At 53.5% G+C, this 27,737-nt stretch overlaps 1 protein-coding gene across 1 annotated transcript; it reads right to left on the bottom strand.

The window, feature by feature from the left end:
• Nucleotides 1-2,341: 2,341 nt before the first annotated feature.
• On the bottom strand, nucleotides 2,342-3,877 carry KCNA10 (potassium voltage-gated channel subfamily A member 10). Its single transcript, XM_053891338.1, has one exon. The coding sequence runs from the start codon at nucleotides 3,875-3,877 to the stop codon at nucleotides 2,342-2,344; it is 1,536 nt and encodes a 511-aa protein (XP_053747313.1).
• Nucleotides 3,878-27,737: the final 23,860 nt, after the last annotated feature.

The raw sequence follows: 27,737 nt of genomic DNA, 5'->3' as shown, positions 1-27,737 counted from the left end.
AGACACCTAGATTTAAAGCCCTTTCTACTGCTTCCTGGCTGTGTGCCCCTGAAACTCTCTAAACCCGTTTCCTCACCTGACGAAATGGGGGGAATAATGTTTACCTCAGATGGCTGACGTGAGGGACAAAGGGTCTCATCTGTCTGTGGGGAGAGGTTTCAGTGCAAAGAATTGTGATGATATGGCTCCCCGAAGAAAGAATGAAGGCATGTGGACTCTTTGGTCAAGACCACCCTGAGGACCCTTGGGATCTCGGAGAAATAATTTTTGCAAGGACTCTGCGTAGGTAAGAATTGGCATCGCTCCAAATCGCCTTTCTGGCACCTTGTGTGATCTTGTAAAAGAAATGCCACAGGAGCCAGTGGGAAAAATCTGCTCATCAGGCCACTGTCCTGGAACTGGAGCCTAGCACAGGCCTTCAACTTGATCCCACGTGTTTGAATCCAGGAGTGCCTCGGGACATCTGGTCAACCCCACATGCTTGGGAGTGAGGGGTGGCTAGGGAATTGGAGAGTGCCCTGAAGGACAGCAATTACAGAGGAATTGAGAAAATTGTGAGAAAGGCACCCCAAAGCCCAGGACCCTGAGCTCAGGTCTGGGAGAGCAGTCCTGCTTGCCCAGGTCTCAGGGTAGTAATGTCTTGTCTAAAGCCCAGGCTTCACATAACTCAGTGTTAAGTCATAGCTCGGGGCTGATGGAGACTGGGGTTTTTGGAGCAGGAAGGGACCTTAACGATGACTAAGTCCACCTTCTTAGGGCATAGACTAAGGACAACGAGAAAGAGGAGAAGCAGCTTTCTCTCACACCGGTGCCTTTTGGTCAGGCTGTCAAAGAGTGGAAGCTGGATGGTGGTATCTGTGGCTACAGCATTGTGTCTTGCAGGGTTGCGTGAGCCGGGTGTGTTCCAGGATTGTGTGTTGTGGGTCGTGTGGTTTGGGTTGGGTGACGTGGGGCTGGGCGGTGACCTGCGGCCCAGAGGCCCGGAGTTCCGATGCTCACTCAGCTTTGAGGTCTGGCCAGAGTCGGGTTTTGGGCCCAAAGAAGGCCCAGGCCTCCTGACTTGAGAGGATGAACTGGAGGAGGCAGGGTAAAGACTTCCTTCTCCGCCTTTTGGGGGAAACCGGCTCTGCTCTCTTGTCCTGGGAACTTGGTGGGCGGATCAAGGATCCCCTCTCCAGAGGGCAGTTCCTCAAGTGAGCCTGCCGCCACCACCGCCCTCCTTGGGGAGGCCTGGGATCTGGGCACACATCTTAGGCACTGCTGCTCCCACCCCGGCTGTCTCCCAGGCTTCTGGCCAGTTCCTCATGACTCAGTGGCAGCTGAACCCCAAGGCAGGTGGACAGGTTCATTTTCCTGGAGCGGCACTCTGAGGCCCTGGTGCACACCCTTCCCACGCTCAGGATCGCCAGCCTGTGTGCAAATTCACAGAGATGGGAGTGTTTCTGCTTGCTTCCCGCCCAGGGAAGGCACTGGGGAGCAGGAGCTCAGGCAGACGCCGCCTTCCCAGGCTGCAGGGAGATGCTGGAGTCTCTGGGAAAGAGTGTTCCTGCCCCGAGGTCTGCTGGGTCCTCTCAAAGACAGAGCCCTCACATCCCTCTCCCTTCTCTCTCCCCGGTTCCATTGCCTCCACAAGCAGAACGAGCACTGGACGAGAAGGTAGGTGTGGGTTCCAGCACCGGCCGTGTCACCGTTTCTGGGTAAGTCGCTGTCCCTGGGTTTGTTCACCTGCAACATGGGAATGATGATCCAATCTGCTCTCCCGGTTATTTTGAGATGCAGTGAGATAGTGTTGGTGAAAGAGCTTTGGAAAATTTAGGCAACGTGACACAAGTGTAAGATATTATTATTAAACAACCCGAGCGCATACTCACGGCTCCCAGCAGTCCCCGGCCTTTTAATATGCCTCCTCTTGGGAAGACCAAAGCCAGGGCTCCTTCACCTTTAATGTGGAAATGAATCACTCGGGATCTTATTACAAGGAAAATTCTGACTCAGTAGGTCCGAGGTGGGCTTAGATTCTGCATTTCCTTGCTCCCAGGTGATGCCAATACTGCCGGTCTTGGGGACCACAGGTGAGCAGCAGGGACTGCCCCTCACGGAAAAGGAGAATGAAATCTTCTGACAGTTGGTTGAGAAGAAACAGCTTAGAAACTATGGCGGAAGTATGGGTTGATTCAAACAGCTTGTGGTCAGAGATGGCCTGCTGTTCCCAAAGGATGGACTTTGGTCTTTGGAAAAATGGAGAGCAAGAGGCAGGGAGGAGAGAGAGAGACTGTGAGGGTGGGGAGAGAGAGACAAAGAGACACGGGGAGACTCAGGGAGCCAAGGGGCCCTGGACAAGTCACTTCCTGGACCTCTCCGTGGAGCAGCCACCATTGGTTTTACTAAGAGAGTCTGTGCTGCCCATTCTTGAGCCCGCACTGTTGAGGATTTTGTCGATTTCACCAGGGATGTTTTGCTTCTCCTCATTCTCAGTCTCCCGATGGTAGAAGTAGTTAAAGTTGGAGACAATGACAGGCACAGGGAGGGCAATAGTGAGGACCCCAGCGATGGCGCACAGAGTGCCCACAATCTTTCCCCCGGGGGTGGTTGGGCACATGTCACCATAGCCCACAGTTGTCATGGTGACCACTGCCCACCAGAAGCCATCAGGAATGCTGGAGAAATGGGACTCTGGCTCATCCACCTCGGCAAAGTAGACCGCGCTGGAGAAAAGGATGACCCCGATGAAGAGGAAAAAGATGAGCAACCCCAGCTCCCGCATGGAAGCCTTCAGCGTCTGGCCCAGGATCTGCAGCCCCTTGGAGTGCCGGGAGAGCTTGAAGATGCGGAAGACGCGCACCAGCCGGATGATCCTCAGGATGGCCAGGGACATGTTCTGCTGGGTGCCGGGCTCTGTCTCCTGGACCAGCTCCGTGATGAGGGTTGCAAAGTAGGGGATGATGGAGATAATATCGATGATGTTCATGATGTTCCTGAAGAAGTCGGTCTTGCTGGGGCAGACCACGAAGCGGAGCACCAGTTCAAAGGTGAACCACACGATGCAGGTGGACTCTACCATGAAGAAAGGGTCAGTGAACATGGTGTGGGAGAGGACCGCCTTGCTCGCGTTGAGGCTGGGGTCTCTCACCACCTTCAGCTCCCTCTCCTCCCGGAACTCTGGCAGCGTTTCCAGGCAGAAGATGGTGATGGAGATGACCACAACCAGCACAGAGACCACGGCCACCCCCCGGGCAGCGCTGGAGCTCTCGGGGTACTCGAAGAGAAGCCAGAACTGCCGGTGGAAGTCATCAGTGGGGAGCAGTGTCTCAGGGTCTTTGATGAAGCCTTCATCCTCCCGGAACTGGTCCATGGCCTCGTTACCCAGCTCATAGAAGGAGATCTCATCGGCAAAGACATCAATGGGGACGTTGGCGGGGCGCCGGATTTTCCCACCTGATTGGTAATAATACAGGATGCCATCAAAACTGGGCCTGTTCCTGTCAAAGAAATACTCGTTTCTCATGGAGTCAAAGAACTGCATCCTTTTGTCCCGGTCTCCCAAGAGGGTGTCTGGGAACTGACTGAGGGTTTTGAGCTGGGTCTCGAACCTCAGCCCGGCAATGTTGATGATCACCCGTTGGTTTCCTTCATTCAAGACCACTGGCTCAGGCCCTGGGGAATCGACATAGCCGCCTGCGAGCTTGGAGAAGGCCGTCTCATGGTTGGTGCTGTCACCGATGAGAATCCTCCAGTTGGAGAAGGGGCTGCTCCCAGGCCGGCCTTTTGGGCTGGTTGGGTCAAAGTCTGTGGCGTAGCCTGGCTCTTCCTGGATTTCGTCTGCGTTATCAAAATTGACCAGAGCAACCTCCATTTCTTTCCAGCCACACACATCCATCCTAGGGGAGTCAGGAAAGTAGCATGAAGACCCTCAGTGTTCCCTGCGTGCCTTGAGCTGTGGAGAGGAAGAAGGTCATTATGCAGGAAGCAGGATCATGGCCTACCCATGGGTTAGTAATGACATTTTTAGCCTGGGAAAGAACCTCATGGCTGCTGGGGCACCGTTCTTCTCTCGAAAGCCACTCACACCCCCCGAGCTTGCACACATGAACCACTAGACGCAATTGCAAAGGAGCCTGGCCGAGAGGGAAACACTTCCTCCAGCCAAGGAGGGTCTCCGTACAGGACGGCAGACAGAGGCCATAATGAAAGAGGAAGTCAATGCTTCTTAATAACCGAGTAGGTCATTTTGTGTTTGGATGACGTCCGCCAGTTCCCCCAACGCTTTTCCGTGCCACCTCAGCCAGCTTCTTTCTCTCACGCTTTGCACGTTCCCCCTTAGCTCTACCGCTCCCTCCTGGGCCAAGCGCTGGGGCGAGTGGGGTAGAAGAACCCAGCTGATTCTGCTGGGAAGGGAGAACGAGAGGACGGAGGCGGGTGGAGAGCAGACGGACCCTCTGCAGCAGTGCATGCAAGCTGTCTGGGCCCGAGCCCCTCCTCTGTAATCTGGGCCTGAGCCCCTCCTCTGTAACTGCCAGGGCTGTTTGGAGGCTACACTAAATGAGATGGCATATGTAAAATGCTCTATCTGGTGGAAAGAGCATTAAATTATAGCTATTATTTTTGCCAACTTCTTCGCACTATAGGAACTTTAGAAGCTGACAGCCATTGGTATTTTTTTTTTTTGGCATACGTTTAAAATGTTTATGGGGAATGATTTCACTTGGAAAAATCATTTTAGGCAGGTGGGAAGTAGGTGTGTGTGTGTGTGTGTGTGTGTGTGTGTGAGCTCATTGGGGACAGGGTCAAGGAGAGTTTGCCCAGTGGGCTTGGGTATCTACAAACACAGACTGAGTTTTCTTCCTCGGGTCCACTCAGGCTTCGGTTTCAACTCAAGGACACTAAGGCCTAGAAGGCTGGGGGATGCAGGTGGGAGAGAGGTAAAATCCATGGTGGTCAGAACCTTGGAGTTTCATATCTAAGGATACCTTGAAGTATACAGTGTTATAGTCTTTTCAAAAATAATTCCTCATTTGCTTGTCTCACTAAACGGCAATAATTATGTGAGTTTGGAAAACGTTATTTCCCTTTTACAGACGGGAAAACCGAGTCACAGGGACCAAGTGGCCTTCCCAATATCATACTAGGGGTACAGATCCCCAAGCTGAGCCTGCCTCCTGGCCCAGGGCCTTTCCTGCTAGATCAGGGGACCCCTGTGTGGAAGCTGAGGCCTTGTGGGGAGCTGCGGGCCGGGGCCATGGAAGTGGGGGGCGCTCTGAGCCCCGTCAGTCCCATGCACTCTTTTCTCAGTTCGGGTGCAGAGCTCAGATCTGGATGGCCAGGCCTAGTGGAGCCCCTGCCCTGCTTCTTAGGAGTGTGTGGCGTTTGCAGGCTGCCTGACTTCACTGAGCTGCTGCTTCATCGGCAGTGGAGTGGGAGAGGATGTGCCCACCACCAAGCATGTCAGACGCTGGCCCTTGGTGACAGGTGATGGCCCTCGGTGACCGGTAGGGTGATTCAAGGCAGGATGGAGCAGTGGTTAGGAGCTCTGAGCCGGGACCCAGTTGATGTGAGCTAGCGTCCTGGCTCTGTGCACAGTAAGCCCTGGAGAAATGTTCCTTCACTGTGACCCATGCGATAAGTTAGGGGGCTTGTCCTGGGCCACTCGGCTAGGTACACCTGGGGCCCAGGCTCCAGCTCTGTGCCATCTGGTGACATCAGAGCTGTATCTTTTCTCCTTTGGGGTCCTGGCCCTGGAGAGGGGGGATCCTGCTTATCTCCTTCTTGGTGTGAAGGAGATAAGCACTTTCTCCAGGCTGAGAGGAAGGGGTGCCATCCAAGGCCCCTGGGGCAAGGGCTTGGGAACCATTTCTGAGTGGCTAGGGTGGGCCCTTATTAGGAATCTTCTCTGGAGGCCAGAGGCAGAAGGCATGTGGGGATTAGGGAGAGCTTCCTTGGCCAAATAATTAACTTCCTCTCCTGGAAGCCAGGCCATTTGCCTTCTCCCTCCTGGTCTCTTCATTCCCAGCTCATAATGGCAGACGGGAAGGCGGCTGAAGAAGGTCGGGGGTGTGGCAGGTGGGAGGACAAGGCCAAGTTCAAACAATGTATTCTGTGGTCTACAGAAGCGTGTCGTACAGTGGCCCATGGGCCCCATTTAGATGAGTAAATGTTGACAATTATAGACACGGGGAAAAGAGAACTGGTCTGGGGACAGGAGTCCTGGCTTGACTCTCTGCCCCATCACTTAGGGGTTGTTTATTTTTGAGCAGATCGCTGGATCTTTATGAACCTCAGTTTTCTGATCTGTAAAATGGGAAAAATAAGGGTAACTCCCACCTCAAAGCTTATACTGAGGGCTAAATAAGAGAACAACAGCAAGAGCACTTTGTAAATTGTAAATTCTTACAAAATTGTAACTAATTACCCTCCCCCCATTTCCCTTCCCTTCTGCTCCTGTTCCACACAGAGACACAATGTAACGCACTTGCAGGCTGGGAAGTTGTTTCTGTGGCCTCACACTGACCCAGGAGGAATTCTCACCTCACTGTCTTCCTGATCCTCTCTGCCCTGCCCTGCCTCTGTCTTTGTCCCTGTTTTGCTCCTGCCTGGCACACCCTGCCCCCCCTCCCTCTGCCTGTCCTTCTCCTCCCTGCTCATTGGGGACTGCTCAGGTCCCACCCTGTCTGAGGGGCCTGCTCTGGCCAGGCCAGCCCGGAGAGCCCTCTGCCTCCCCCTGAGCTCCTGGCCTCCCTGCCTGGATCACTCACCTTTGTACTGGGAGTGCTACTTTCTGCAGGGTCAGCCTTAGCTCTGAAGCTCTCGCGTGAGCTTTCCGAGTGCAAGATAGTACCTAAGAGTTTTTCCTTCTGCTCTACATGATCCTGGAGGACAGAACTCCCCTCTGATGATCTCTGTCTGCATCGCCCCACTGTCTAGCTCAAAGTGGCCGATAGGAAGACGGTTAACGAGCATCAGGGTGATGAGGGAAGTGGTGGGGCAGTGCCAGGTTCAGAGTTTTCTGTGGATGTGCAGTTAAGCCGATGAATGAATGAATGAATGAATGAACAAACGAATGAATGAAGTGCAATCCCATGAGGGTAGGGACTGTGTCTGCTTCGTGCACCATTATGGTTCCAACACCTAGCCCCGGGCTTAGCCCACCCCAGCACCCAGTTAACCTCTGGTGAATGAATGAGTGAGTGATGAGCGAACCAAGTGTTGGAGACAGCATATCAGGCTCAGAGCCAGGACACCTGCCTTACCTCCACTGCTTTATGATTGCTGACTACTTATGTTTCCTCATCAAGGCTCCATTTTTCCATCAGTGATAGGAAAATATGCTGAGTCAAGGAAGCCAGATTTCAAACAGGTACATATAGAATAACTCCATTTATACAAAATTCTAGAAACTGCTAACTAAACTAGAATGTCAGAAAGCAGATTAGCAGTTGCCTGGGCCTGGGGACAGGGAGGGAAAAGGAGGGATTGCCAAGGGGCCAAGGAAACTCTTTTAGAGGCGATAGTGGTGTTTATCTTAACTGTGGCGATGGTTTCACAGGTGTATACATATGGCCAAACCCATCAAGTTGCACACTTTAATCTAGCATGCATCATCTCAATACATATGTTTAAAAAAAGGCAAACAACTAAAAAAAAAAAAAAAAACCCAAAAACCATAAACCCCAAACCTCAGGAAATAAAAATGCCAGCGATTGTTCCAGGTTTTTGTAAGGATCAAAGGAGGCGTAGGGATGCTTTGTAGAACTGCATGGGTCATGTGGAAGGAGCGGGTTACTCTTACGTAGTGCTGACCACAGTGCCAGACCGCCCCTACTCATGCTGGGAGGGCTGTGCAAATCGTTTGGAAAGAGTGAATGCACCCGAGAGGCAGGGCAGAGTGAGGCTCTCAGGGGCCACCTGGCAGGCTGCACCCCTGCAGGGCAGACAGTCGGGAGGCCATCCTCTCTCAGAAGTGTGCACAGCATCAAGGCAGCCCCTGGCCCCAGCAGGCCGACTTCCCTCTGCTTCGTGCTGGGCATCCTGCCCGTTTGGTGGCGGAAGAGAAGCCGCACTGGGGGCCAGCCGCTTCTCTGCTGAGGTTTCTCTGCTTTCAGTTGGGCTGTGCAATGACCGTTTCGTGCAAGCCAAGATGGGAGCTCGTTCTGCCCCTGGGCCCTCCTCCTCCGCCCCACACAGGACCCCGGCGGAGGCGGGGCAGGGGGGGGAGACAGACTTTCTGGGTGGGGTGAGGGTGGAGCTGAAGGGCAGGGGGGGTTGGGGGCTGGGCAGGGTCCTGCGGGGTTCTTGATGGCTGTCCCTGAGCCTCACATCTGTTCTTCTGTCCAGCATTCTAAGGCCTCGATAGAATGACCAGAACTCAGGCTTGAGCTCTCACCCACAGCTGAAGTGATCGTTGTATTCAAGAGTCTTCTACGGTGTCTGCCTCCACTCACCATCTCTGTGCTTGCCTGGCCCAGTGCCGAGACCGACCGTGCATCTGGTTAGAGCAGCTCCTTCCCTCTCTGCGCCACCCCCACCCCCCGGACAAATTGTGCTTCCTCCCTGCAGGCCACTCTCAGCTCTGGTCCTGCCACCTGCGTGACTCACTTCTACCTTCACCTGATGGTGGAACTTTCCCTAAGGGGGCCAGGTGACCGTCCTCTTGTCCTCCAAAGTCCCTGGGCAAGGTTTTGGCACAGCATTATTTGATCCACGAGCTTTATCATCTTTGGGTCCCTCAGTATCTTTGCACATGGGGGCAGGTGGGACCAGTGAGTGCCTTCTTCTGACCTTTGCTCGGTCCCTTTCCTCCAGAGCCAGACAGGCCTGCGTGTGAGTCTCAGCTCTGCACTCGCCAGGTACGCAGCCTTGGGCAAGCCGCTGCCTCTGTGAATCCCACTTTCTTCCTCTCGGCGTGGATCTAATCATCCCCCCTGCCCCCTGGTTCTTGGGGGGAGCAGGAGATAACGTGTGTTGTGAATACCACCACGTTCCTAGGTGGAAGCCACTATCATTTTGCGCTGTCTTTTCTGGAAAGCCTCCCTGGCTGCTTGGTGTAGACCACAGTGACCCCCGCTGCCTCCCTGCGCTCAGAGCACCTCCTGTTTGTACTCGGGCTGCAGATGCAGCTTTGTGGCGCTGATGGGCTCTCTCCTGACCAGCCCGGGCACTTCCTGCAGGCAGGGCCTCGTGGGGGCTGAGCCCTGCGCCTCTCCCAGATGTTCCGAAGGTATCTGTGGAGGTGCCGGGTTGTGGGCTCCTCAAGGTCACAGAATGATGAGAGCAGTCCTGTCCTGAGCTCCTCCCATGGCCTTTCCCCATCCGTCATCCGTCGCCCTTGGTCGCTTAGCAACCCCAGCACCTCCTACACACTCAGGTGAGGTGGTGGCCTGTCTGAGTCAGAGCATGGCTGAAAGAAGTCATCACATGAAGATGAGCGTGTGCACTGCAACACAGGGCCCAGAGGACAGGGAACGTGGAGCTGCGTAGTTGAGCTCAGATGTCACAGGGGTGGCAGCACGGGGTGGGGGGATGAGGAGGCAGGCAGGTGGGCCTGGCACAGGGGCTCCCACTGCCTGCTGCTGAGGGGACATGGAGGAGGCCAGCCTGAGCGCTGCTCTCGGCTGGTCAGAAGAGGGCGTCATTGTCCTGCTGGAAGAAGTCCCTGGTCCCTCCGTGTAAATCTCCACAGGGCCCCTCCCTTCCCCACTTCACTGAACAGCCTGGGTCTCGCTGATTGTCCCTCCAGGGTGGCTCTCGCCCCGCCCGCGGTCTGCCCCCCATGCCTCCCGCTCCCCCTGAACCATTGGGCCAGCCTCAGTCAGGGGCCCACGAAGTTTGGTTGTGGTTGTCTCCACCTCACCAGTGGTAAGGATTATGTTGCCCGCCCTTTAAGAGCCTTGGTTTCTCCCCCCGGGGAAATGGTCAGACGGAGTCTTCGGCAGGTGATGCTGGCTCCGCCGCCCACCCCGGTCCTCTTGTCCTTGTGGGGAGGCATGCCAGGACCCCGGCCTCCCAGCCTTCCTGAGCGGAAGGCAGAGGGTAGAGATGGAAGTCTCGGAGGCATCAGAGGGGTAGAACTTGACGCCAGGAGTGGTGTCCTGCCAGGACACGTGAACTCAGGAAAGCGAAGACAGTCAGCAGGCTGGGGGTGGGGGCCGCAGGGAGTCAGCCTCCCAGTGAGCCTGCGGCAGGCTTTCCATCCTAAAGAAGAGCCCAGGCTCTGGGACAGATGGGAGAGCCAGCTGTCAATCCTGAGTCGGTCACTTCCTGTCTGTGTGAGCGGGACAAGTGGCCTTGCCGGTACCTGCCTCGTAAGTGTGTAGAGGGGAAGCGTCACGACATTGAAAGCATGCAGCGTGTAATGGGTGCTCAGTGAATGCCGGTAGCTGGTGGCAGTGGGGCCACCGGTCAGGGATGGGGGTGGGATGGCCGTTTTCCCTTTCCCTCTTCTGGCACTGGTGCAACGTCAATGTCATATCCCTACTGGTGAGGCCACTGGGACCTTCCAGAGGCTCAGGCCGAGCCGGCGGGCGTGTTGGTCAGGGAGGGGGAGGCCTGGGGGCAGGCAGAGGCTGGGCATGACTTGTGTGGCCCACACTCTCAGCCCCTGTGCCTGTGGGGGAGCTGCTTCCTCCCGTCCCCTCCAGTCACCTACTAGCCAAGTGTGTCCACACAGGATTTCAGCCTCACAGTGCAGGTAGGGATTATTATCTCCACTTAGCAAATGGGGGGCCCGAGGTCTAGAAAGGTGTATGACTGCACCAAGGTCCTCTGGCCACTAAGTTGTGACTCAGACTTAAGTTTTCTAGTTCCAAAACCAACACGCTTCCCTCCGTCTGATAGCCCCACAATAGCACACACACTGCCATGCGTGGCCTATGCTCACGCCGCCAGGGACTGTGCCTGGGACACACACACACACACACACACACGCACGCATGCACGGATATACACATGGTCACACATGCACAGCTACGCAGAGCCAGCCACGGACACATACTTGCTACGCATAAAATTGCCCAGACACCCAAACACATAAATGGATGTCTACTCATGCGCAAATACACAAAGACATGAGCAGGTCCTATGCACGAACTTGCAGCCCCAGAAACCACCTATATCCACAGATGTTTCTGTTCCGGGAGCCCCCTGACACCCTCTCTCCCATCGAGTCTGGCTGCCGCTTGCAACAGGAGGATGTTCTGTTTCTTGGAGCAACTGAAGGAAGACAAGGAGGGCTGGAGGGGGCTCGGGAAGCCGGTCATATGGAGCTCTTCCTTGTTAGAGCGGGGTGGGCACAGCCTGGGCAGTCTGTATCTCTCCCTGCGGGGACTGCTCAAAGACAGGGCTGTCTTCCTAAAGAGGCAGAATGATATGGGCAGCAGCTCTTTCATTTAAAACCTCAGAAGCGGCAATGCTGAAAAGAATGATCACAGGATAATTCATTCCAGCAGGAATATAAGGGCTTATAATCAAACCGTTATTAATCATCAGCGTCTGCTCCAACATGGGGGGAAATACTTTTGCTCTGGAAGTCAGCTGGGAGGCAAGACTCCCTGAGCCCTTGATTTGAGGTACCACCAGGGCCCCCACATTGCCTTCCTGTTTGCCCCGGAGAGAAGGAGGCATCTGTTGCTGATGCTAACAGGTGCGGTTTTCAGGTACCAGGAGAGACGGCCCAGAAGTAATGGGCCTGGGAGCCTTCCAAAGCTTCTGCCTATGCATGGTGTTGCCGGAGGGGGGTGCTCTGTGATGCTGCTTCTGGCGGAGTGCACTCCAAAGGGAGTGCACCCTTTGGGCTTTGGGGAATGACAGGAGCATCATGGCTTTGGGCTGGCTCTGTCCAGAGTCCTGGGGCTCCACAGGTCCTTGGGGAGGTGAGTAGCCAGGAAGTAACACTACAGAGAGTTGAGACTGAGGCCACACACTCTCCACACACTCACACCGTGATGTCCTGTCCTCAGATAGGTAGGTGCCCGTCCCAGCCCGTCACTCTGCCGCGTGTTGTAGGGGCTTGGAGGGAGGCCCCGCAGAGCTCAACTGCGGCGGGTGGGTGGGGAAGGCCAGATAAAGAATAACATGCTGGTAAACTGGAACACCCCCCCCCCCAAAAAAAAGGTGGATTTTGTTTTTAGGCATTCCCAGGAACCTAAGAAGGGATGGTTTTAGATAAAAATGTGAAATAGGGAACATTTCTGTGTATCCCTCTACCACCAGCCTTGCCCTTGGGCCGCCAATTTCCATGAGGCCAGTTTGGTAGCTAAAGGAGCAGGCTTGGCAGAGTAGAGCTGGTTCGAGTCTGCCTTACCTCTCATCAGCCGTGTACCTTTGGGGGAGTCACTTTAGCTTCCTCAGTGGTTTTCCATTATTTTTAAAGTGGGCGTAAGAGCCTCTGCCCCACCCACCCACCTCGTTGCCTCCTGCGACAACCACAAGGGCAGTGGCTTGTGTTGAATGAATGCATGTGAAGCGTGGGGGTAGGTACTCGATGTCAGAACGCTCCTGAAGACACGCAGGATGGAGACTCCCAGGCCGGGGCCAGGGCTGTCCACCTGAGGGAGAGTTTTTAGGACCACGCCACGCCCCAAGTCTTGCGTGGCACCTCCCCTTTGTACAGCGCCACGGCTTGTAAAGTATTTTCACATTCATGTTTCCATTTGACCTTCACAACAGACCCAGGAGAAGGGCGGGACTCTATTAGTGTGTCCATTTTACAGATGAGGAAACTGAGGGCCAGAGAGGTAAAGATAGCAAGTGGCATTGCAGGGACTCCAGCCTCCTTGGTGTGATTCTAGGCGTAAAACTCGCCCTACGCCACTGGACGGCGTCACTCAAGGCGAGGGATTCATTCCCTCATCTTCCTCGATTTTCTCAATAAAGTGCCACGACTCGTCATTGCTGAATTCACCTAAACCTGCCTCATCCCCTCCCCGCACCCTCACGTCACCTCCCCGAAGGCGGTTTAGCATCATGCTTACAAGCACGGACTCAGTTTCTTCATCTACAAAATGGGGAAGCTACCTATAGCTACATCATAGGGCTGTCAAGATGGTTACGGGAGTGAACGTATGTCCGACCCTGAGAACAGCACCAGACACGCGGTGAGTGCCACATAAAGGTTGGTTATGTGCTGTTTGGGAGCTTGGGCCTGGCTGCGTTGGGAATAGCGCCTTGCCTTGGCCTGGTTTAGAGAGCATCAGTGGGGCCTTCCTTTGGTGTCCCTGTGATTGCCTGAGCTCACACTGTCTTCTCCTTCCCCAGTGTGTGCTCTAGTCTGGCTCCCCGTTCAGACAAAGGCCTTCTGCTCCCCAGCCTTCCCATCCCACGAGTTTCCACATCTTGGCCATCTGCAGCCCTGAGGTCTCACCTTCCTGCCCCCGTGCTGCCTCCTCTCCTGCTGCCAGCCTGTTCAGGCCTCACCTCTTGCCTGGATGGCTGCTTCCCCCGCACTTCCTGTCTGCCCCTCCTCCCCCGGCCTCCCGTGGTTACTAGAGTGCTCCTTCTCACAGCCAGGTGGATCCAGTCACCCCTGTATCAGGCCTCCAGTGGATTCCTTCACATCTGCCTCAAACTCTCCGCCTCCGCCCCACCTGGCATGCATCCTGCCTGTGCCTTTTTGTTTTCTCCCATGCTGTGGGGGGACCCCAGCCTCATCTAGTCTCTGCAGCCAGTTCAGGGGTCTGTGATACATGTGGTATCCTTCAGGGGACAGGGACGTAGCAGCAGCACAGCCCCATTCCAGCTGACAGTCAGCCACCACACCTTCTCCCTTGAGTTCCTCTCCCTGCCGAGGAGGCCCGGGGTGGTGGTGGGGGTGAACAGGTCCTCTGGCTCAGTGTGGGCAGTGAACAACAAAATGTAAAATGCCAGCCTCTCCTTTTTGCAAGCATCCCCAATCTTGTGTGATTTTCTTGGGACCACCTCCCATAGCTATGTTCTAGGATATAGTAAGCTGTGTCACCTTGGGTAAGGTTTTCAACCTCTCTGTGCCTCAGTTCCCAGGTTTGTAAAGCAGGGGTAATAACTGCCTACTGAGAGATTTAGGGGAAGAGCTGATATCCTTGTATCGCCCCAATACCTAGTAGGTTGCCCTGCACATAGAAGAAACTCTGTAAAAATTTGTTGAATATTCATTGATTGATACACAAAAGCATGAGCTAATGAAATAGAGCACTTATGGTGGAATTGTAGGCATCTGCCTCCATGGGATGGGGTGAGCTATGGAAGCTGCCTGCGTGCCTGACAAAATACCACAGAGGCCATTGTCTATTCTCCTGACTAAAGAGGAGAATTGAGCAGTGAGGCTCTGGGGCCTCCTTAAGCCTCAAGAAGGCTCTAGAATTTCTGGAGCAGAAGTGGGCATGATGGGTGGAGATCCGGGGACAGCTATGCCTTCTGGTACAAAGAGAAGTCCTAAGCTTCGGTGGGGGGCTGAAATTGGCATTCTTGGAAGGCCCAAGTGAATTGAGCTAGGCATGTAGACCAGAAGAATAATGTGTCTCCCTGAGAGCATGCTGGGAAATAAGCCAATCTGGGTAGTTCATGCTGGCTGCCATGCATGCAATTGAATTTCCCCAGAATGCTTCTGGAACTCTAGGAGAAGGAAGCCTGGGGCCCTTTGATATGGTGGTTAAGATCAGTTGCAGAGATTGAAGTGTGGGTAAGAGGGAGAAATATGGCCAAGAACTCACCAGCAGGAGCAACGGAGAAAGTCTTGTTTGGCCTGCGTGAGCCTTGGGCACTCCGGCTAGGTCAGCTCTCCATGGCCGAGGGCATCTACTGGTCTCAAGGCAGACAGGAGGACTGGCAGGAAAGAGCCTGCCCGATTGATGCCCGGGATGCAGAAATCCTATCCTTCTGTGAAACAGGATCGCCGTTGCTCTTTCTCTGGAGGAAGCTTGAGAGAGAGGATCTGGTCAGGGTCGGTGGGCAGGGTGAAGGTGCAGGGCACCAGTGGCGACCTGGGCAAAGTGAACCCAGAGGGGATGACCCTCCACCTTCATGGCCAATGGGGCACAGATCAGATACTGACCTGGAGGCCGAGTTAGTTGCTGACTTGGGGCATTTCTGTAAAGCCAGTGATAACATGTAGGCACAGAGGGTGGCTGCAGGTGGCACGTGTCTTCCCATTGTTACCCTAAGCTTGTAGGATACTTTGCCCATAAATGGGTGATCAAGTCAGGCACAGTTTCGCTGGGGTCCTTAGTGACTCCTGGCATTGAGGTTCTTAGGACAGGTTCTTATGTGAGATGTTCCCCCCCATGTACCTGTGAGAAGGGCCAGGGCGTACAGCTGGGGGCTTGTTTCAGTCCCATTGGATCTGGGGGCTAGAAGAACCTTGACCTTACTAGCTGGGGAAGGGTTCTTTCTCCAACTAGAATCCCATCAGGCTCCCTGAGAGAGCTCTGGCCTGGAGGAGAGAGGATCCCTCACCCTGGCAGGGCCGTGGAAGGGAAGAGGGAGTTTCCCCGGCTCCCTGCCCTTGCATCCTTTGGGGCTTTCTTTGGGTAACAGCAAGACGGAGAGGCAGAGAGGTGGACTGAGACTGAGTTGGTGTTAGAAGCCTTGGTGTTGAGTTCTACATTCACTAGCTGGTCACCCTGAGCACATCCCTTAATCTCTCTGAAGGAACACCACACAATGGTTTTGCACACAGGCTCTGGAGCCGATTGCCTGGGTCCAAACCCAGGCTCAGCTACTAGCTGTGTGACCTTGGGCAAATGACCTAACCTCCCGGAGCCTCCATTTCCTCATCTATAAAATGGGGATGAGAAGAATAGTACATCCATCACAGTGCTGCTGTAAGATTTAACTGTATTCGTACAAAACAGATCAATGTCTGCCATGGTGAAATTGCCTATGGAAATTGTGGCTTTGGCTTTCAGGGATCCATGGATGCACAGTGTGTCTTCAGTGCACAAGAGGCTCTACTGTGGGTGTTTGGGGACGTCTTGGGATAACAGATCTTTTGTGCTCCTCATGGAGGGGCTGGCTCGTTTTCCTACGTACAGAGCAGCCCAGTGCTTTGTGGGTCTCCATCTTGGAGGGGAGCCAGAGATACCCCAGAGAGCCTGGTGACCTACCAGTTCCTTGAGTCAGGGTCTGAGTTCCGGCTCAGGAAGTGTTTGTGGCCCGGCTTGAATGCCCTGGCTCCACCACAGCTCGGCTCCCTGGGCCAGGCAACAGGGCCAACACAAAGGCCGTTCTCATCAATAGCTAATGAGCCCATCAATAAAGGATGCCCTGTCTGTTCCCTGTCAGCGATGTCCTCCCTGCTCCCTCAGCCCTTCTCTTCCTTCAGGGTTCAGCTTTCCCTTCAGGCTTGCTCAGTTGGCTTTGTCTTGGGAGGAGTGGATAAAAGGCTAGGGTCCCAGAGGGTAAGGGACGCAGGATGCCTGGCATTTATCTTGCCTCCCAGAGGGCGGTGAGCTGTGCCCAGGACTGCTTCGGGTCACCCCATTCTCTCACGGATCGGTACTGGGGTTCTGCACCACCCCTGGGGAGTAAGCCCACTCTAGGGCTGGGAGCAGGAGGTGGAGGGAGGAACAGGGAGTGGGCTGAGATGAACTGCTCATGGTTCTGCTTGGGTAGTTAATATCGATCAGATCTATCATCTGAAAGCTGTTGAGTGTGGTCAAGTATCTCAGCCCATGTGACTGAGCCAGGACGGGGGGCGAGAGGTTTCTCCTGGGCCAGATGAGTCAGACGGGCCAACAATTATTCATTCATGTTGAGGACACCAGCTTTGGTTGTGCCCCACGTGCCTGGTGCCGAGCCAAAGGCTGGGACAGAGAGTGGGGTCCACAGGTGTGGCTGAGGCTGTGTCTCTGACAGATTCTTGCAGTTTGCCACCTCCTCCCTGGTTTTTAAAAATAGTTTTATTTAGGGACGCCTGGGTGGCTCAGTCAGTGGAGTGTATGACTCGATTTCGGCTCTGGTCACGATCTCATGGTTTGTGAGTTTGAAACCCACATTGGGCTCTGTGCTGACAGTCTGGAACCTGCTTGGGATTCTCTCTCGCCCCCCTCTCTCTGCTCCCTATGCCACTTGCTCTCTCTCTCTAAAAACAAGTAAATAAACTTAAAATTAAAAAAGGTTAAAAATAGCTTTTTTTAAGATAATTGGCATACAATAAACTGCACACACTAAAAGCATATAATCTGATATGTCTTGACGTAAGTGTATACCCATGAAACCATCACAAACGACCAGGAGGGTGAACATCTCCACCACCCCCAAAAGTTTCTTTGATTTCCTTTGCAATTCCCCTCTCCTTCCCCTCATCCCAGCTCCCACTGAACTACGGATCTGTTTTCTGTCACTGTAGATCAGTTTTATTTTCTAGTGTTACTTAAATGGAGTCATACAATATGTACCCTTTTTCTGTCTAGCTCTTTTCACTCAGCAGAATTATTTTAAGATTCATCTGTGTTGTTGCATGTATCAATAGCTCATTCCCTCTGTAGTGCTGTGTAGTATTCCATTGTGGGGCTCTAATGCAAATCGTTTATCCCTTCATTTGTTGATGGACACTTGAGTTGTTCCCAGTTGGGGGTTGTTACAAATCAAGCTGTCATGAACATTCCCGCCCTCATCATTGTACAGACTTACACTTTTGTTTCCTTTGGGTAACGTGGGAGTGGCATGGTCCCTACCAGTCTGATAGAGTTAAATGCCTGGCATCTGCAAGCAATCCCCAATTGGCTGAGTCTTCCAGAATCTCTCCAGCATGCTCCTGGGTTCTGCGAAAGGGTTTTATTTTTTTCTCAAAGAGAGAGCAAGTGGACAAGGCCAGGTACCCTGAAGACACACAGAAGAGGTTGGCGAGAGAGGAGATGCTTCGTAAGTGATCACAGCTAAAAACTGTTTTCCTTTGAGCCAGCAGGATATGGTCCTTTATAATGTCACTACCGGGGGTTCACAGGTCCTCATCAGCTTTAACCTCCAGGCTGCCATCCTGGCCAGAAAAGGGGCCTGGTTCAGCCTCTGGGGCACCAAGGGGGTATATGGGTCTGGGAGAGATGCTAAAGGCAGTTGAGTGAGTGGTGGGCACTGGGCTGTGGCTGAACACAGAGAGCAAACTCTCCCTGTCTCTCTGACCCAGACTACCCGCCATACTGTGCATACAGTTCCACTTGGTGCCAAGTAACCCCTTCCCTTTCCCCAGCCAGCTCTGAGTTTGCACCTTGCGGTACTAGGGTGCCCCCTTCCCTCCGGGTAGCTGGGCTTAGCCTGGCTGTGGCTCGGCCCCCCTTACGTCGAGGGCTCTGAGAAGTGGCTTCCAGACCAGAATCATAGTCTAAGAGGCAAGGAGATGGAGATCCACTCGCTTCTCAGCACCTCCAGTGACTTATCAGTTGGTTACATTGTCCATTTATCCAACAGCCTGTTACTGGGCACAGGAACAGTGCTGGGGGCTTGGGTTATAGAGGGAACAAATGTGAACATGCTTCAAGGTTCCCACGTCCAAGGGGGCAGCCCAACAGGATGCCAGCAACAAGTTCTCCACCAGTGGATGGTGCCACTCTTCAGGCAAGCTCCGGGGTCGTGGGAGGACTAACCAGCTTCAAGGGCCTGATCCCTATGGGCTGAGACCCGAAGCATGAGGGGGGTAATCTGCAGAGCAGGGGACTGGAAGGGGTCCTGAGAGGCAGGCCCCGGTCGAGTGTGAGTCTGTGATGGTCTCCCCAACCCCTGCAGCCCCACATTCTGCCGTCTGTGGGCGATATCTGCCTGGGGTGCTCCTCAGAGAAGACCGCTCCCCCTCACCCCACCCTGCTGCTAGGCAGCCTGTAGGCAAGATGGGGTGATGGGGGTCATGGCTAAAGAATACAATGCCATAGGGATGCTTGGGTGGCTCAGTTGGTTAAGCGTCCGACTTCGGCTCAGGTCATGATCTCACGGTTTGTGAGTTCGAGCCCTGCGTCAGGCTCTATGCTAACATCTCAGAGCCTGGAGCCTGCTTTGGATTCTGTGTCTCCCTCTCTCTCTGCCCCTCCCCTGCTTGCACTCTGTCTCTCCTTCTCTCTCAAAGGTAAATAAACATTAAAAAGTTTAAAAAAGAGGGGTGCCTGGGTGGCTCAGTCTGTTGGGCGGCTGACTTCGGCTTAGGTCATGATCTCGCGGTCCGTGAGTTCGAGCCCCGCGTTGGGCTCTGTGCTGACAGCTCAGAGCCTGGAGCCTGTTTCAGATTCTGTGTCTCCCTCTCTCTGACCCTCCCCCGTTCGTGCTCTGTCTCTCTCTGTCTCAAAAATAAATAAACATTAAAAAACATTAAAACAATTAAAAAAAGAATACAAAGCCATAAATCCTGGGTGAGAAGCAGGGCTTTCCAAGGGTAGAAACAACAAGACTCTCCTGATCATTCTAAAACCATAAAAAATTCACCTTTCTCGTTTCTTTCTCTTCCTGACATTGCTTGTCGTCTCTGCTCTCACTGGCCTGGGAACCTGTCATTTTTGTCGAAAAGAGTCCACTGAGAAGCTCAAAGGTGTTTGAGCTGTGTGTGCAAAAGTCACAGGGGGCCAAAGGTACAGGAATCAGAGCTTGGAACTGGTTGCAAGAATTCACTGAACCACGAGGGTATTTACAGCAGCCACATCTATTGAGCATCTGCCCTGTGCCCTGAGTTAGGTAGAGTATTTCATACGATGCCCCCTCCCCCAGCGATAGTAGTAGGTACCATAATTATCTCAAGTTTGGGGAAACTGAGTCACAGGGAAGTTTGCTTGTTCAAGATCTTGCAGCTCCTGAGATGATAGAGATGAAATGTGAAGCCAGGCTAAATCTGTGCGCCAAAGGTAGGTGCCTTATGCCAGGGGGCAGGCGGGCATGGGGCTCTGGGTGGGACCACCTCTGCCAAAGGAAGTCTGTGAGAGCTCACTGGGGGAGGTGCTGCCGGAGCTTAAGGGACAGTGCTCCAGGCTGGGAAAAAGACAGGAGGGGGAGAAGGCACAGAGAGGGGACCTTTCAGTACGATGGTGTGAAGGCCTAGCCGAGTGGCTCTCTGGTGACTGGAGCGTGAGGTGCTCAGGAAGAGTGGCGGCCGAGTGAGGCAGCGTCTACGCAAGCCACACAGTCTGTAGAGCGGTGGTGTGCACTGTTTATCACCTGGGGTACCTGCAGGGGTTTTTTTCCTGCCCACCTTGAGCCCAGGTGACAGGAAGGAGGAAGGAGCGGAGGTCTAAGACCCAGGATATTTACAATCCACGGTAGGGTGAGCTCTCCCCTGCCCCTCCTCCTCATCATTACTACCACCTTTTCTCTCTTTTTTTTCTATTATTAAAAAAAAATTTTTTTTTTACATTTTATTTATTTTTGAGAGACAGAGAGAGACAGAGCACAAGTGGGGGAGAGGCAGAGAGAGAGGGAGACACGGAATCCAAAGCAGGTCCAGGCTCCGAGCTGTCAGCGCAGAGCCCGATGCGGGGCTCGAACCCACGAACCGTGAGATCATGACCTGAGCGGAAGTCGGACGCTTAACTGACTGAGCCACCTAGGCACCCCATACAACCCTTTCTTTCTTCAAAGGGAAGTTTGCCTGAAAGTGCAACATGTAAAACAGATAGAAGCTGTTCTCCGGGAGCTGGGGTGGGGTGGGGATCCTGAGCCTTACCTGCCGGGCCCTTAATTCCCTGTTCCTGGAGCCTCTTCGGCTCCTCAGAACACAGTCTGATGCCCACTGGCTAATGTCATCACTTTCTGATGCTGCCCAGTTGAGGTCTGACCTGCCTGGTGGCCCTGGTCCCCCTCCTGGATATGTCCTTTGCCCCCCCTCTCCCCAGCGTGCAGGCCAGTGACACAGTCCAATTTGGCCCTTGCCTGAGAACCCGATCTCATTGCGCTCCACTCTGACCTCTGGCTCTATTACCAGCAGCAGCCGGGAGCAGGGCCTCTATCTGACCAATCGGACGCTGAGCCATGAAAAATGAACTCCCCTATCAGGTCACGGGACCTCTCAGACTTTGGCCTGGGCTCACCCTTCTGACCTAAACTCCCGCACAGAAACTGGGACCAAAGGATAAGCAGGGCTGTGCACACCTTGGGGGAGCCTCCCTCACCCCAACTGTATACCCTGGGACAAGTGGAGACAGGTGGCCTGGAGGCAGGGGGTGAGTGAGTCGAGGGTGGAAGTGAATGGAAGCTGCTTTCTGCAGGTCAGGGAACAAACTACCATCTGGTCTGAATGGCTCAGGCTCACATTTCTGTGGTCCAGACCCACTCCATCTCCCAGCACCTGAAGACATTAGCGGGTGCAAGTAGGCTCTCTTCGCATAAGCATGTGGTTGCTCAGCGCCTAAGGTATGCCTGGCGCTGTGCTCAGTGGTGGAGACAGAGATGTAGTGGGGGCGGGAGGCAAAGAGCAACAAGGTGTGGGTCCATGGAAATCTCAAGAACCTCCTTACAGAAGGCCAACGGGCCAGGATGAATATTGCGTGCACAGCATCCAGCTCGGAGCCTGCTGCCTGGGAAAATAATGGAAGTATTTGCAACCAGATCACAGAGGGGGGAACACTTAGGTTAGGGTGGAGGAGGGAGAGAAGCCAAGGGAGGAGGGGAAGGTCTCGTCTCTTCGGAGCAGGCTGAACTGAGTCTCGTAGGATAGATGGGATCTCTCGAAGCAGGGAAGAGGTTTGGCTCGTGGATCAGAGGGATGTGGAGAAGGGCATTCCCGGGATGTACGAGACAGCAGGTGCGAGGGAAGGCACTGACAAGCGTGGAAGCCCAGTTTACCTGGCAAACTCCAAACTCGGGAATGTCCTGCCTACATGACATCAGGGTCCTTTCGATACTCAGACAGACCTGGGCTCAAATTCTAGTGGTGTGGCCTTGGCGCATGTTTTAACCTTTCTGGGTCTCAGTCCTTCACCCGCAGAGGGGAGTTTGCTGTCCACCTTGCTCGTCTGTTATGCAAGGGTGACATGAAATGATGTAGTGTCAGGACCTAGCCCGTGGGATTTTGCTCCTACTCCTTCTATGAGGTGCGGGACCTGAGACTTGGAATTTTGCAATTGGGAGGTTTCAGGAGTGGTCTGCTCCAGCCTCTTGTCAATGCAAGAAGCCCGTCTACTGCTATAGAGGTGATGTCCAGACTCTGTATGACACTTCTGGGCTTGTGCAAGGGTCACTGGCCCACCGCAACCCTGACTGTAGCCATTTACTGGCTCACTCTGACCCTGTTCCAGGGGAGAGGTAAAAAGGGGAAGAAAGTGACTAGGAATAGTGACCCCTGGGAGTGCCTGGGTGGCTCAGTTGGTTAATGTCTGACTTCGGCTCAGGTCACGATCTCACAGGTTATGAGTTCAAGCCCCGCGTCGGACTCTGTGCTGACAGCTCAGAGCCTGGAGCTTGCTTCGGATTCTGTGTCTTCCCCTTCTCTGCCCCTCCCCTGCTTGTGCCCTGACTCTCTCTCTCTCTCTCTCAATAATAAATAAATGTTAAAAAATTTTTTTAAATAAATAAAAAAAAAAAAGGAATAGTGATCCCTGGCTCCTAGATGCAGAGACTCAGAAGGGGACTTGGAAATCACTGATCCTAACCTGAATTATACAGACGTAGATGCAGAGGGCTGTGACTTGCCCCAGGTCCTCCACTGACATACTCATAGGTCTCCTGACTTCCCCTTTGGCTGAGCTGGCACCACTCAGTGACACCACAGTGAGCTGACCAATCCCTGCAGGTTCTGCACCCCACCCTCCTCACCCCCCGGGATCTAGGGCTGCGTGCTTGGAGGGTCGTGCACTGTGTCATTCAGATCACTGTTACCGTCCTGGAACCCTGGAAGTGTGGGATGGACCAGGCAGGGCTGAGAGCTGTGACTGGGGCCTTGTCCCTGCTTGGTCAGGGACACTGGGGCAGATGGAGCAGACTGGGTCAGGCTGTGGGACCGAACCCACCAACTGGGATGGGCTAGGCTGGGAGTGGTTTCAGAAAGGATGTCACGCCGAAGAAGCCGAAGGGTATGCAACTCCATCTAAGTTGGTGTGGGAAGCTGGGCAAAGGTGGCTAGTATCACCACAGGGCAGGGCCCAGAGACCCCATGGGATCCTGGCAGAGGCGGAGCCATAGGCAGGAGTCAGCACTGAAGAATCTCTTGTTCCCGATTCAGGGGGCCACAAACTGGCAAGAGCAAGGCAGAGCCCCGTACTGGAAGAAGGGGTCGCTGGCTGAGTTCTTGGATATGCGCTTAGGCCCTGGGAACCTGGCAAGGGTTCGTTGTGGCCTGAGGTGGCTGGTAGGGTTGGGTGGCCTCACTGTGGGAAGGGAGACTATAAACGCTGGGCATCAAGCAGATCAGGAGCAGGCCAGGCCAGGAAGGGCAGAGCCTCAGGACCATGGCTCACGATGGCATCGGATTAGAGGTGCGTCTAGACAACTGGAAGGCAGCCTGGACCAGCTCAGCTGCTCAACTTGCTCGGCGGCCTTGGGCAATTCCTTTAGCCTCTGAAGGCCTCAGTTTTCCCTCTGCAAACGGAGGATAATAATAAGGGAAAACTGTGCCTTCCTTACAGCTTCTTTGAGTGTTAAAATAAAAGCTACGTGACATTGTACTGAAGCGACAAGCCGCCTCTGTCTCATCATGAGGGCCTTGCATCTGTGAATCCCCCCAGCACGGTGACCTGCATCCCCCAGCATTCGGGACGGGGCTTTGGCCTGCTGTGCAGACGGAGCGAGAGGACAGGCCTCAGCTGAGGCCAGCCTGCAGGGCCCTGGCAGCAGGCGAGGCTGCAAGGAGGGAACAGCCTGGTGATGGATGACGCTGCCAGCCCTTGCCCATCTGGCAGCTTGAGCGATTTGCATAAAAACAAAGACAGCTCCAGCGGCATGAAATATTGATGCCCTGAGACTTTCCAGAGTGGCGTTTTGGTCTGGCTCAGCGAGGGCCTGGCTCCTGGCCCCCATGGTAATGGCGCCTCCTGCCTTTTGATGTTGGTTCCAAGGGGCCGCAGGAAAGGAGAGTGCCCTGGCGGAGAGGGCCACCTGTGAGTCCTTGTGGACAGACATTAGTCTCGGGTTTCAGGTGATACTGACTTTAATCAAACTGGGCTGGAAAAAAACACATTGGTTCAGGTTCTGAGTGGCTCAGTTTCTTGTCTGCCGGAGGCAGATGGGAGCTCAGTCCCCTCCGCGGGCCTCGCTTTCCCCCCGACCCTCACAAAACAACCCACTGACCAACTGGCAACCTTTCAAGAGTGACAGGGTGGGGAGGGAGGAGGCCCAGCTCTGAGGAAGGGGTAAGATGGGGAGGTGTGACTGTGGGGGGTATGTGCTCATCAGTGTCCTGGGGGGGCGGCACTACAGAAAAATGCTCAGAGTGTCCAACTCGTGTCTTGTAGGGCAGCCTTCAGTCCCGTACTTCGCAGACCCCTCTTCTGACAATGAAGCAGTGAGCAAAGGTTGGAGGCCAGCTGCGGCCTCCGCTCCTCCGGCCCCCAAATCTAAGGTGGAAAGGGGAGGGTGCTTTACACAGACACAGTATTTTGGGTCTCTGTCCCCAGGGTAGGTCCAGGACTCTGTCTCCAATTTGGCTTCTCCCAGGAGGTGGGGGTGGTAATATAAAATCCGAGCTCCCTTCTCAGCTCTGTCCCCGCAGGCGCTGCCTTCTGGCCCAGACCCCTCCACCTCCATCTGCCAAAGGAGTGCGAACATTCAGCTCCAGCCAGGTTCCTACCGCCAGAGCAGGCCCGTCCTAATAGGTCTCTCCGTGTGAGCGCCTCCAGGCCGCGGGCCAAGGCTTAGTCATCTTTGTATCCTCGGCTCCTGGCACACAGGAGGCACCTGAAAAATGTTTGATGGAATTAACAGAGTCTTGGAGCCCGGGGGCGGGGCAGGGCCTAGGACGGACCAATGGGATGAAGGGAGCATCCACAGGCCAATGGCAAGGCCTGTTAGCTCCTGGCAGAGAGGTTTGGTAGGGGGGAGGGGCTTGTCTTCTTCCCGGTTGGTTGGCAGGTTGGTTGGCAAGAATCTGTAAGCCGCTTTTTGGAGCAGAGTTGGGGATGGGGGGTCCCACCTTTCATCAGAGCTATAGTTGGCCAGGATTTTGGGCTGGGATGTGTGTGTGTTTAAAATTTTATTTATTTATTTTTTAATTAAAAAGCAATACATACAATAGAAAAATTGTGAAAAAAATAGAAGAGCATAAAGAAAACAACTACCATGCCTCAACTAGTTGAGTCGTTTCTTAACATTCCTCTTCTGAATGTGGCTGACTTGGCTGGGGTAAGGGTTGGAGAAGTACCCCCAGCCCCCGTTCTGTGAGCAAGTGATGCCAGCCAGTCCTGTACCAAACTGCCCACCCCTTGGCTCAGGAAACCATCCCCCTGGCCTGGTGTTTCCCACTCCACTTACTTCAAATTAGAACGGTTTTCCCATTCAGGGTGGGCCCCGCCCAAGGTCTTTGTGAATGGACTGAAGAACCCAGATCCATTTGGGTCACCCTCTTTACCTTTGTTTTGTGAGCCAGCACTGGGCCAGGATGCTGATTTCCCCACTCAAGCTGGAGTGTTGAGTAAGAGAGTAGGGGAGTGGGGACCCTGCTAAATGACAGGTGGTCCTGCCCATTAAGAAAGGCTGTCAACCTAGGGTTTTCTCTGAGACCAGAGATTTAACATCTACTTTCTGAGGGCTTACTACGTGTTCCACACTGAAACACTCTGCAAATGTTATTATTTAATCCCTCACAAACACTCTTCATTTATTTTTTTTTACTTAACTATTTAACAAATAGTTATCGAGCATTGATATTGACTTAAGTTAGAGACTTGTGGTCATTCTTGATTCCCTCCCAGGCCCTGTTCTTTATAGCTTTCATCTCTGCCCCACCTTTCCCTTCTCTGCTGGCCACGGATGCTTTGACGGGGCCTTTGCACAGGCTCCTCTGGCTTTTCCTGCAGTCTTTTCTCCACACAGCAGCCTCAGTGATTGTTCCAGTATGCAAATCACATCTGTCACTCCCTTCCTCAAAATTCTTCAATGACTCACCATCTGCTACGGTACAAAATCGAAACTCCTTGTGGCTTGTTGTCCCTGAATATTGGTTCTCCCTTCTTGCTTAACCCCATCATTTTTGACTAGGTAGGAGGTGGCAAGAACAAAGACCACATTTTCCAACCGCCCTTATCACTGGGTGCTGTCAAGTGACCGAGGCAGGAGTAACTGAGGCGGGAGGAAGCTTGCTGGGCACCCTGTTTTAAGAGTCAGCACTCACTCTCTGCTCTCTTTTTTGTCTACTTTTTAATCTCTGCCAGCTGGAATAAGATGTCTTTTCTTGTTCCTGAGGTCAAGTCCATGCACAGGGAAGCCACAAGATAGAAGGAGACTGGCTTTCTGACAGCAGAACCCAATCCAGTTCTGGATCACAAAGCTGGTGTTTATTCTAGAGAGAAATAATATTTTATCTTGGTTAAGTCACTTTTGTTTTTGTCACTTGTAGTCAAACCCAACCCAGCTAATCAGCACATAAGACCAGTCCCAAGTCAGTCAGCTTCCCAACCCTTCTCTCTAGGTCCTTCAACACTGCTAGGATGACATGTCCCTGGACTCTGCCCATACTGTCCCCTTCATCTGGGATGGTTCCCTTGACCCATTCCCTGGGATCTCATGCACTTGGAAAACTCTTGGCTCCTTCAAGACCTGGCTATGGCATCTCCTTCTTTTCAGAGCTTTCTCCTGTTCATACATGGTCACTCAGGTGCTCCCTCCCCTGTGTTCCTATGGAACCAGGCACGTTCCTGGAGATAGCACTGGTCATGTTGTAATTATGCCCCCTCTTCCTATGTCCAAGGACAATATCTAGTTCATCTTTGCATCATCTCCAACTAGCATGGCATTTGGAAAACAGTAAGCTTCTAATCAGTTTTTGCTGAATAAATGAAAATGAGTTTCAGGAAAGGTCCAAAGAGTTGGTGGGATCCCAGGAGAAGTAACAAGTCCCTGTCACCTGAAAACTGTGCTCCTTGAGTTTGAATTATGTCAATACAACAGGATGGTCTAGAAGGAAGCTCCTGAAAGTGCAACTTGAGAGGCTGGATTCAAATTCTCTGCATTTTGGGACAATCTTAGCACTCCCAGTCTCTCTGGGTTATGCAGTCCATGGTGCAGAGGCCAAGGCTCTTTCAGCCTGGCTATTCTTAGAAAAAGCAGCAACAAGGGTGCCTGGGTGGCTCAGTTGGTTAAGAGTCCAACTTTGACTCAGGTCAGGATCTCGCGGTTCATGAGTTCGAGCCCCGCATTGGGCTCTGTGCTGACAGCTCAGAGCCTGGAGTCTGCTTCAGATTCTGTGTCTCCCTTTCTCTCTGCCCCACCCCCCCTCAAAAATACATTTAAAAAAACATTAAAAAAAAAAGAAAAAGCAGCAAAAAGAGGGGTGGGGCAGAGAGTCCACTAGATCAGGATATCCCCTAGAATGGTAGATCACGGTAGGGAACATGCTGCTCTCTCCACACCACGTTGTGTGAGTGTTGGAGGGGCAGGTGGGAAGAGTGTGAGACAAGGTGCCAGACAAGGACTTCAAGGAGTCAGCTAGGGGCTTCTGACTCAGAACTGGGACAGACAGGGGTCTGGGGTCTGGCATGGGAACATGAGGGTCAGTCACAGTGTCCAAGAAGCACAGGGGACACCTGATTCTGCGTCAAGGCCCTGCCGGGTGGTAGGAAGCAAAGAAGTAGTCAGGGAAGAACATGCATCTGGAGCCAAATGAATTAGAATCAAGCCCTTTGATCTCAATTTACCAAAATCCTTCAGAGTTTCAG

Source organism: Panthera pardus, unplaced genomic scaffold (assembly GCF_024362965.1).
Source record: "Panthera pardus isolate Hobbes unplaced genomic scaffold, ASM2436296v1 HiC_scaffold_11, whole genome shotgun sequence".
Lineage (NCBI taxonomy): Eukaryota > Metazoa > Chordata > Mammalia > Carnivora > Felidae > Panthera > Panthera pardus.
This window is presented reverse-complemented; position numbering and strand designations above follow the sequence as displayed.